This window comes from Centruroides sculpturatus, unplaced genomic scaffold (assembly GCF_000671375.1).
Source record: "Centruroides sculpturatus isolate CEXI.00-Female unplaced genomic scaffold, Cexi_2.0 scaffold314, whole genome shotgun sequence".
Lineage (NCBI taxonomy): Eukaryota > Metazoa > Arthropoda > Arachnida > Scorpiones > Buthidae > Centruroides > Centruroides sculpturatus.
This window is the reverse complement of record NW_019384542.1, coordinates 664,803-677,000: the sequence shown is the minus strand read 5'-3', so window position 1 is coordinate 677,000 and position 12,198 is coordinate 664,803. Positions and strand designations below refer to the sequence as shown.

The window sequence follows — 12,198 nt, the reverse complement described above, 5'->3', positions numbered from 1 at the left end:
AAGTCATGATTGATCAATGGCCACTTAATCTAATTTTGAACAGCCAAATATTAACTATTTCATTATTAAACACCTTTTTTAACTTTGCTGGTTTCCAAAATTAAAGTGTACATACATTAGAATTGGGCACAAAGCTTAATGCAATCTCCTTTGCATCATTTGCTCCTCAATTGATGTGACAATTTGTATTATTGTTGTCAGTAAAGAAGTGGTACAAGTCTCTCCCATTACTTTGGTTTTAATTTTAGAATGGTTTGATAAATCTTTTAAACTGTAGAAAGCTAAGCGAATGCTGGACAGTATTCACTTAGCTTTCTACAGTTTAAAAGATGTTCAATTATGAAGCTAAGTTTTATCAAAGAGTTATCCACTATGCTGAAAAACACATACAGTAGTATCACATTGAAATATCTGTATAGGTATCTGGAAAATTTCATGCTTGTGCATACTGATGTGAAATCTTACTGTCAAAATGTTGATCACATAGTAATTTTGACTGTAATTTTGTGTTAGTCTGCAGATTCTCTGAACCTGCTAATGGAATCATAAATTAATATATTTGATGAACATCATGAAACACTGTAAATATGGCAATAAAATGTTTTTCAAAAATGTATTTATTACTGTTTGAATACATTAACTTCCCATGACTGTGTGCTTGATGATATAGGGTTTGCATTATATTTGCAAGCTAACTTTTTTTGGGTTTTGACATCTTGAGAATTGTGTATGCATTAGAATTGAGAAAATATGGTATATATAAAAATGCAGTTAAGCATAAACTATGTTATGGTCTTGTTTTATGTGGAAATTGTGTGAGCAGGTACCATTTAAAATGCACTCTGCAAATTTGTGCTCCATTCCACACAGTCCCAGATGATTACCTAGACACTTATGCAACCATTTACAAAAAAATGTTAAAATATATTTAAAATGTTTTACTTTACTAGAATGAATAACAGCATTTTAGTCTAATATTTTCAAATGTAAAGAGCAAAATTTTATTATACTGTACTGAATACACTATTTGAGAATAATACATGAAAACCAGTGTGTTCATCACATTGAATAGCACTCAGTGGTTCTCCATATTCAAAATGTCAAAAGCTGGAGAAGCTTGGTTTGCTGCCTTAAGATTCAGTGATACTAGAAGTGGTACCTAACGATTCACCATTTTCATTTTATATGGGATTGTCCCACATAAAACAAGACTAGCATTTCCTATTAAGACATTAATTTTTGAGGCAATCATCATTCTAAATATCTAATTTTCTGTAATATTTATAATTTCAGTTCTTCACATAATATTATTGTATAAAAATAAAATATTATAAGTTGATATATTTTAAAAGATATTTATTATCTATAATCTGCTTTACTATTATGCATATAATACAAAATAAGTGATGATAAATAGTATTTAAAAATAATGCATCGTGATTTATCATCTCAAACTGAAAGCTAAAAATGTGTTCATTTTTAAGTTTAAAATTCTCTAGAAATTATTAGATTCCATAAAAACTTTTTAAAAATCTTGTTTTTAAAGTAATACAATTTTATATTTACATTAAAATAACTTAAATTTCTAATTATATAATTCTTTCAAGTTTCTGATTAAAGATTTAAGATGTATTTGAATATAAATATTGGATATTATATATTATAAAATAAATTTCTGAATTTAATAAATAGAAATGTAATTACCTCCAACATAAATTGAAGAAGACAAGTCTACAGGTATATTCTGGTTATATTTTTTCACTAAGATATCCCACATACCTGGAGCTGGTTTTCTGTAAATACCTGGACTTGTAGAAATAAATACTTGTAAAGGAATACCCAATTTTTTAGTAACATATTCAATTTTCTTTCTAAAATCTGAAGGATCAGTATTTCCTTTTGATATATTTCTCTACAATAAAATTATATAAAATAAATTCATAATTTGCAAAAAATTAAAAAAAAATGAAAAAATTTTCATCTTATACTCTTATTAATATATTAGCACAGAATTTCTCATTATTGTTATAAAATATATTGAATTTTGTAAGCATACATTTTAAATTATGAGCAGAGATGGTTCTATAACAAAGGTGATAGGAATTATCACTCTCTAAGACTTTTATTACTTACATGATCATTATTTCTTTCAAACTATATATTTTTATTTTAATAATTATTTTTCAATTTAAAAAAAAATTTTTTTTTATGTAAGTTAATTTTAAGTAATTATTAAAGCTTTTATATGTTGTCTATTTTATAATACAAATTAAAATTAAAAATTCCCCTAAAGTCTTTCCTGAAACTTCTTGATTATAACATTGCTTTATTAAAATTTCAAATAGAATTTAACACCTCTTAATACTGTAAAATGAAAAAAGAATAAATGATAGAAGATAGAAAAAACAGCAAACTGATTCATTGATGTTTTTATTATGATTACATACCTTTAAAACTGTGAACAAATTTAAATAAAATTGTGTGTGTAAAATTGTATTAAGTTATTGAGATAATATTATGTAATAAACACTTTTTGTCCTTACAGCAAAGCAAAATATTTGAAAATTTCATTTCAATACAAAATTTATTATTTTATAAAAACGAAAGTGATAAAACAAGTTTATAAACTGAACAATGTTTTTGCTTTATTAGATAGTGTAATTACTTAGATACAAATCTTTTATAATTTATAATTTGATAATTCACAAACATCTTCTATCTTATTCCAGCAGGTAAGTTTATTGGAAAAAATGAACAATTTTTATCACTTTTAGCAACTTTCATCTGGTTATGGAAATGTATAATAAAAATTATTCATATAATATTACAGAATATTAAATAAATTAAAATGTTATAAAAATTGAAGAAAACAGCTACCCAAAAGTTCAGGTAAATGTTAAAACTAATACTTTTCAACATTTAATTGTATTTCCATCTGCTTTAATTACTTCAAAATTACAATTTGTCATTGTTGCAATTAAATTTTTTGACTTATGGTTCTAAATTAAAGTAATTATTATATATATAGCTTCTTTTAATTCACTAACTGTTTCAAAACTGCCCTTCTATATGAACCTATCTGCTCATTATTCCCCATAAATTTTCTATTGGATTGAGGTTAGGACTTCTTGATGGCCATTTCACAATATGAGTTTTTTTAGATTTCAGCCAATCCTTCATTGATTTTGACTAATGTGTAGGAGCATTATCCTGTTGATATATCCATTGTAATCCTCATAATGATTCAGCAACAGGCAGAAGATACTTTTTTAAGATAAGTTTTTAATAGTCTTGTGACTTCTGATGACCTGTCATAAAAGCTAAATTTGTGGTGCTATTAAATTTGAAGGCTGCCTAGACCATCACAGAACCATTACCTTGCTGAAGACTGAAGAAAGTTTTTTGCTCCTTTCTTAAATCTCCAGTGATAATTTCAATCATCTGGGCCATCTAAGTTTTTTTTTTATCTGAAAATAATCCTTCCAATGCATATGGTTTTTAGCCTATTCCAATCTCTATCTCTTTTGGAGATATTCAGCTTTTAGCTGAGGTTTGCATTTCATCCAGGCTAACACAATATTTAGGCTTGCTTTAATTTGTTGATAAACTGTATTTTATAACACATTGTATCCTGATTCCTTTAAAATTTTGAGATGAGGCTAACCTCAAAATGTGTCAATCATCTGCTGGAATTGTTGCTTTTGATGTCCGAGTTGCTGGTGGTAAATTTTCATCTCTATTTAAAACTGTAAATTCCTGATGCTAATCAGTCTAAGATAATTGTAATATCATTTGTATCAAGTCCACTTGTTTCTAATTTCCATATTTTGATCACTTTTTTAGAATATTTTTTTGCTTTTGGTAATATTTATGTTTGTGCACTCGGAAAAACTATAGCACATATTACAGAACAGAGATTATAAAGCATTAGTAAACATGACAGAACATGCTGTAGCCCATCTATGAACTGTTATAAAAAATTAAGATAATCTAAACTTTTCAGACAACTTTTTCCTTGAATTTTTATAAAATTTTAAATTATTTTATATTTTGTAACATTATAAGAATAATTTTTTTTATAAATTGTAAAATAATGTTTTATTATATGATTTTAATAAATAGAATGTTGAGATTTTAAATGAAAATAAGTTATTTAAAAAACCATTTTACATAAACTTTTGGGACATATCTTATATTAACATTATAGTATGTCAAAAATAAATTGATATTTGGGAAAGAATTTTAAATTAATATATTTTGATTTAGATGCTTAAGAATTATTTAAATTTAAACAACTTAATAATTATAAAAATATGAAAAATGTCTTAATTGTCTTAATTAAATTAAGATTAAATGACACTTACCTGATTAGTAAAAATAACTATTTTATTCCCTTCTTCTTGTAACTTTTTTAATTTTGCAGGAATTTCAGTATACATAATTCTAGAATAATAATTTAAGTAAATAAAATTAAGTAGCATTTCAATAGAAACTATTTGACAGTATTTTAATATTTAAACAGTATTTAAACTAAAGTTCATAATTAATCTTTAATATCTAAACTAAACATAACATCTCATACTTTTTAATGATTAATAAATGAAAAAAAGTCATTAATAAAATGATCACAAATAACCTAAAATATATATGTATATAACAAAAAATATTAACAGAAAAGATTTTGCATTTTAAATATCTTACAATAAATTATGAATATTTAAATCAGGAAGATTTCATTAAAAAAGTGGTAAGAGACAAAATAACAATGAATTAAGCTTGTGATTGATTTGGATTTTAATGTCACTTCACTGAAGTTCTTGCTTGACTTTTAGACAACTTGTTCTTTTGTACATTCTTTTTTCCTCCACTTTTATACTCATAAATTGCTCTTTGTATGACAAATTCACCAATATTTTCATTTATATTAGTGTCAACTAACAAAATTTTCAAGGAATAGTACAATGTGCTCTTCTCAATAGCAATTTTGGTAACAATAAATCATTTATGAACATTAGTTTTTATTGTCTGCTTAATCTATGATTTTGATATTTTAAATATTGTTTTAAGCATTCACTATAAAAAATTTAAACTTCTCTATCTTGATAAGAGATGTTATAGATTTTCTCTTTAACTCTTGAGGAACAAAATTCTCTTTATAGAGTACAACTCTACCATATGACTTACACATTTTCAGGAATTTCACATTCCATCCAAAAGTCAAAGATTGTCTGTATTTTGATATTATTATCACTGAGGAGTAAAAACAATAAAATATTTTCCCCCTACAATTTATTATTATTAGCGAATATTTACAGTAAAAATGGATAAATAAAACAATGAGATATTATGCATGCCATACAAATTCTTCCTCTGTACCATTTAAGATACAGAGAAGGAATTGACTTACCACCTAAACTTGTTGATCTTCCTAATCTACAATAATTATTTCAAAATATAAACAATAAAACAATAAAAACAAATATTTTTTACAACTATATTTAAAAAAATATTTTATTGTAAAAAACAGTTATATTTTTAAAATGTTATTTTAAAAATATAACTATTTTTAATTATTTACATATTACTGTAATTATAAAAAAGTAATAATTAGGCTGCAATTTGAAAAAATTGTAGACATAAATTCTCATCATCGTATATCTGTTGTTCCTTAATTTCAAGAATGCTATTGCTAATGGAAAAGTATGATATACAGGAGTAAGACACTATTTTGAATTTGAGGTGGAAAGCATGTATTTTAAATTAAAATATTATTAAAAATTGCAGCCCAGCATTATGACAATGTCACAATAAATAATTGCTTGTTTCTATTTTAAAAATATTAAAAGTTACAATTCTATTAAAATAGAAATTTTTCTGTGCAAGTTAAACATTAATTAACAAACTGGAATATAACTAAAGTGGGATATAAATAAAATTTAAATCCTACCGCCAATCATGAGTATCTACAGGAAATACACGACCACTTTTTGTTGTGATTATTGTATGATCTAAATCAAATGCTGCAATCTGAAAATTTTGAAAGTTGTAATAAATAATTCTGTCCTTTACTTATATCAGTAAATAATCAATATCTTTAAAGTATAACATACATTTAATTTAATAATTAATATAAGAAACATTATATAAAAATATACATGTATTTTAATTTTTTATTTACTTTAAAATTATTATCCATAATTTCTAAAAGCATATTTCAATATTGTATATTCTGACTATAATTATCAGTTTGTAATTATTACTTAGAATTGTTAGACAACTCACATCATTGCATTATTTGATTTCAAACTGTTTTTAAAATACATAAGCAATGGTTATTTGTAGGAATCTTTGTAGGATCTTTTGTAGGAAGTTACAAAACTTAACAAACTTAAGGAATAACATTTGAAACTTCTTGTTAGCATTACCAAATCTATTCCTCTTAGCTAATTTTTTCTTTGATCACACTGTAGAAAAGAAAATTTTAAAATTTTTATTGAATTACTCTGTAAATAGTATTTTATTTTTTTAATTGATGCATAGAATATGTGGAAATTTCATTATCATCTATTTACTTTAGTTAAGATTTCTTACAAATTAAATTAGAACTAATTAAAAGATGAAATTAGTACTATTTATGAGATGGAAATTACTTTATTATATATTGTAAAGAATTTGACATCTGATTGCAAATCTTTGATCTTTTGTAACTTCCTACAAAAGATCAAAGATTTTTTGTAGGAAGTTACTTCCTACAAATTCTTTTGTAGGAAGTAACTTCCTACAAAAGAATTTGACATCTGATTGCAAATCTTTGATCTTTTGTAACTTCCTACAAAAGATCAAAGATTTGCAATCAGATGTCAAATTCTTTACAATATATAATAAAGTAATTTCCATCTCATAAATAGTACTAATTTCATCTTTTAATTCAGTTCTAATTTAATTTGTAAGAAATCTTAACTAAAGTAAATAGATGATAATGAAATTTCCACATATTCTATGCATCAATTAAAAAAATAAAATACTATTTACAGAGTAATTCAATAAAAATTTTAAAATTTTCTTTTCTACAGTGTGATCAAAGAAAAAATTAGCTAAGAGGAATAGATTTGGTAATGCTAACAAGAAGTTTCAAATGTTATTCCTTAAGTTTGTTTTAAGTATTCAAGATTTGCATTTCTCTCAATGCATAACAGGGCAGTATTAAGTAAAAAAACTTGTGGTTTTACTAAATCTACTTCTCACAAATAAATTTTTCATTTAATCACCCAACAGATTCACATATTTACAATAATAATCAAAATTATCAAGAAAAAATTACATGCATGATACAGTAAAACTTCTCAAACTCAAATGTCTGTAACTTGAAGATTTCTTTAACTCAAAGAAAATGAAGCACTTGGTAGGTCTCAATGGAATAGCATAGAAATTTAATGTCTCCATCAAAGTTTCTCATGGTCCCAACACTGATTTATGCTATGTTTCAACTTCCCTGACTCAAATTTTAATATTTATTCTATCCAAAGTGATCTTAATTATAAGATTTCCACAAAATTTTCAGACAGTTAGTTGTATCTACTCTCCAACACCAATTTTCAGACAACATTCCAGTCAAAAGCAAGAGGTGCTCTTGTTTTATCTCAACAAGATGTATCTGCAAAACTGTTTGATTCCATTAGTTAAATTGAACATTTTGCTGAAAGGCATTACATGGGTTGTTTAAAGCAAAAAAATACTATCAAAGACTATATAATACAAGAGAGGTAAAAATACAAATCTATTCAGAATTGGCATTTTTACTCTATTGTTCTCTAGCTTGAATTGTCTGTAACTTGAAGTTCTTCATGCCCCTTGGAGCTTCGAGTTAGAGAAATTTTACTGTATAATATTTATTTATAAGAATTATTAAGTAGATAATTATGTATATTATAACTTCACAATTCCTAAATTTATACACAGAGAGTTTTAATTAATTTATTCTTTTTATATGATATAAAATTTATGAAACCTTACCTTGCTTTTAGCTTCAACTTTTTCATGAGTGTATACAAATAATTTGCCATCATCTTCTTCTTCCCATATATTAATAGTATTAATTGTTTTGTTGATATTTTCATTTGTTTTAGGCATTTTGTTCATTGTTTCAATACTAAATTGTTGTTGCATTAAACGAAGATTCTCTTCTATTCTTTTTAAATCTTGTTGTTCTTTTTCAGTATCACTATTGTTTTCATCTTAATGAATAAAGGTCAAAAATCAAAAAATAACTTTTTTATATTTATTATTATATTAAGATTATAAATTTTAAAAAAATGTTTTCAATTTTACTACTGTATTAAAAATATTTTAAAACTATTTCTAAAGTATCAGTTATTCAATTATTTTGGTTGTTTTAAATGAATATCAGTTCATACAAAAAATATAACAACAGAAAAAAAATTTGCATTTAAATTTCTCTGACTAAAATGCAATTTTATTTTTATTATATAATCTACCTTTTCATTGTACAGTACAGTACATCTCCATAACAAGATACTTTAAAAAATACAATCTTTTTAAAGGAAAGTAACAGAAATAATCATTTTAGAAAAGAAGAAACTAGATGAGTAAGTCTACAGTATAATGTATCTGATACAGGCCATCTACTTAAAACATCTACCTAGGGTCAAAAAGAGATCTTTCCAGCGTTGCACAAATGTATGCATGTGGTGTGCACTTGTTGCAGAAATAAAATAACCAAAGGAAATCAATTTAAGATTATTTAGCAAAACATACAAATAATCTCTGATTGTAAAGAACAAAGACAACATTGGGGAAATTAATACAAAATATGAGATTTATTTTGTTAGAAAACAAGTTTAAAACAATAGTTTTCAATAGCAATACAAAGATCTAGACAGTTCAGCATGGTGTTATGGATGTCATGTAGCATTCCTGGTGTTACTGTTTCACAGGACTATGATATGCAACTCTCCAGTTTACCAATATCATTTTATGCTGCTGGGTATGTATCATAAACCTATGCTTTTAGGTGACTCTACAAGAAAAAATCCAGAGGGGTCAGTCAAGTCTAGGGAATGTGGTGGCCATGAAACTAGGTCGTGTTATCCTATTCAGCAGTTGGCAAAACACTCTTTGAGCTATTGACACATCTTTCTGGGAAAGAGTGTAACACCATGCTAGTACTAAACCTGCTGTAGTTGCACAAATGGAAGTTATCAAGCCATTCATCCACCATTGTGTTCAGGATGTTCAGATATTGGTCACTATTCAGGGTGTCATCAAATGATTATGGAACCAAGAAGCTGTTCACCCCAAACTCCATATCAGATGTTTAGGGTAAAATGCACTTGATGTGTATGTCACATGCATCATGGAGCATGCTCTGGCTACTGGTGTACATTGTGACAGTTACCTACTCCATTTTGAGAAAACTAACTTGTCAACCCATAAAATGTACTGAAGGAGTTGTTCATCATGCTGTAAATTTGCCACCATGTAGCACCACTCAAATCACTGTGCAACATCCTCTGCATGGCTAGTTGCAGATAGCAGCAGAATGGGTACATGTCACAGAAATGTAATACAGTAGAGCCTCGAAAACTCGGCACTCCGGATAACTCGGCCACACCTTAGCAGGGCAAAAATGAACTTAGGCAAACTTAACTTTCCTGTTTAAACTTAATCTTTTTATATGGAATAAAGATAGCGCTGATTGACCAATGAGCGCTTCGTAGTCCTATTGGAGGTCCGTGCGATTGTCCGATGATCGACAGCCAATCATTTATTCTGTTTTCAAAACTAACGGTTGTTTCTCAATCCGTATTTCTATGGCGACAACCATTGCTTGTTTGAAAAAGAGGAAAAGCGCGGGAACCATACATCTAAACGATTCCATCACGACAACAGTACTCTGCGATGGCATCTTCCGTTAAAAGAAAACAAGTGAACATGTCTATGGAGCAAAAGTTGCGGGCATTAAAGAGACTGGATAATGGAGAAAGTGTCAGTGCAGTGGCTAAGGACTTGGGAGTCAGCAAAAGTACGATTGGAGACTGGAAGAAGAAGTGGACGGAAATCGAGTCGTGGCGTGTTAACAGAATGTGTACAGAAACATTGAAAGAAAGGAAAAGTATGAAGGAAAGTGACTTTAATGAGGTAAGTAAAGCACTTTACATTTGGTTTCACCAAAGAAGAGAGAAGGGCACGCCAATTAGTGGGCCAATCTTGCAAGAGAAAGCCTTGAAATTTTACGAAGAATTTAAAAAAGACAATGATCCTAAATTTGTCGCAAGCAATGGCTGGCTTGAGCACTGGAAGAAACGCTATGGAGTCCGGCAGCTTAGTATTTGTGGGGAAAAACTATCTGGACACACAAAGAGTATGTCTCAGTTTAAAAAAAACGTTCAGAAATTTATCAAAGCTGAAGGTTTGACCGGAGAGCAATTGTACAATTGTGAGGAAACAGGGTTAAATTATAAACTGCTACCAGCAAAAAGTCTTGCTTTCAAGGAAGAACAATCAGCCCCAGGTTTTAGAAAAAACAAGGAGAGGGTAACAATCCTAGCATGCAGTAATGCAACAGGTGAGCACAAATTAAAGCTTGGTGTCATAGGAAAATCAAAGAAACCACATGTGTTTAAGCACATTGAAATGGGTAAGCTTTCAGTTTGGTACCGAAACCAGTCACATGCCTGGATGAGCTGTGCAATTTTCAAAGAATGGTTTCACGAAGTATTTGTTCCATCGGTTGAGCAGTTTTTAAAATCTAAAAACCTGCTAAGGAAGGCTATTCTGATTTTGGACAACGCGTCTTCACACCCAGACACTGAAGAGTTAAAAAATGGGGACATACGAGCAATGTTTTTACCACCCAATGTCACAGAGTTATGCCAGCCAATGAACCAAGGAGTTTTGGTTAGTCTCAAGAGAAGATATAGGTGCAAGCTGTTATCCTCCCTTCTTTCTGCAAACGATGATGATCAAGGTCTTATCCAGAACTTAAAGAAAGTTAACCTATTGGATGTTGTTGGCTGGGTAGCAGACGCCTGGAACAAGTTAGAGTCATTAACACTAAGGAGTTCCTGACGAAAACTCCTTGATCACGAGGGAAAGAGGGAAATGAGTTTGTTGAACATTATGATGCAAAAAATGTAAACTTACTCGACCTGCTGAAAAAGAGTTCCTGGATGTGCAGAAGCCGACGAAAGTGACGTCAAACAGTGGTTCCAGAACGATACCGACCAAAACATTATGTCCGATGCAGAAATTATTGTTGCTGTCACAGTCAATGAAAAAATGCCGGAAAATGATGAAGATGTTGACGTTGAGGACTCCACTGTACAAGCTCCTAAAATATCACATAGTGAGAGACTAAAGGCTGTCAAAACCGCCCTTCAGTATTTTGAACAACAAGGTGTGTCAGTAATGGACTTACTGTACCTTCGTCGTCTTCGTGATGAAGCAGCAAAACGCAGAGTGCAGTGCGGAAGACAACAGGACATTACTCATTTTTTTAAAAAAAAGTAGCCAGTTTTTGCAAAGTCGGCTAGATAATTTTCATTGTAGACAGCTTTATGCTTTTCTGAGGTCTGTCTTATCAGGTAAATTACTGTACACAGTGTATTCATTAATTTTCATTTTCATGTAGTAAAGGCTCTATGCCTTCATAAAGGACATACTTTTCCTTTGTTTAAGGGTATTTGGGCAGTTTATTCTCTGTTGTATTCTCAAGCGAACAATACATACAAGTACAGTACAATATTTTCTGAGGAAACATGCATACTTATCCTTTTTTAACCCCATTCCTGATAACCCGGCATTTCATTTTCACAAACTTGGCCACCCTTCGGTCCACATTAGGCCGAGTTTTCAAGGCTCTACTGTATCTGATATATTTGTGTCTGCTGCAGTCACCTAATCTATGCTGGAAATATCTCTTTTGCCACTTGATAGATGTTTAAGTGGACATCTATATATAAGAATGGAAAATTCCTGATTTTACTGATGCTAATCAAAATGAATATAGAAATATTTGAAATGATATAACAGCAATTTGTCAAGCATATCAAAAAAATGTCAATCATGTCTCAAAATTAGGTTTAAAGCATATATGTTAGTTATACAGTAGAGCATCGATTATCCAAATACCGATCAACCGAAACATCAGTTAACCAAAAGCATTCCAGTCAGCAAATT

At 28.7% G+C, this 12,198-nt stretch overlaps 1 protein-coding gene across 5 annotated transcripts in view; it reads right to left on the bottom strand.

Annotated features, from left to right (window-relative positions):
- The window catches only part of LOC111623409 (bifunctional polynucleotide phosphatase/kinase-like), a 31,722-nt gene that overhangs the window by 6,356 nt on the left and 13,168 nt on the right, over window positions 1-12,198 (bottom strand). For all 5 annotated transcript variants that reach the window (XM_023365974.1, XM_023365973.1, XM_023365977.1 and 2 more), the window contains 4 exons: window positions 8,014-8,234; window positions 5,948-6,027; window positions 4,365-4,443; window positions 1,705-1,912 (listed from right to left, as the gene is read on the bottom strand). In XM_023365974.1, coding sequence (XP_023221742.1) covers window positions 1,705-1,912; window positions 4,365-4,443; window positions 5,948-6,027; window positions 8,014-8,234 — 588 coding nt within the window. The remainder of the gene's footprint in view (window positions 1-1,704; window positions 1,913-4,364; window positions 4,444-5,947; window positions 6,028-8,013; window positions 8,235-12,198) is intronic.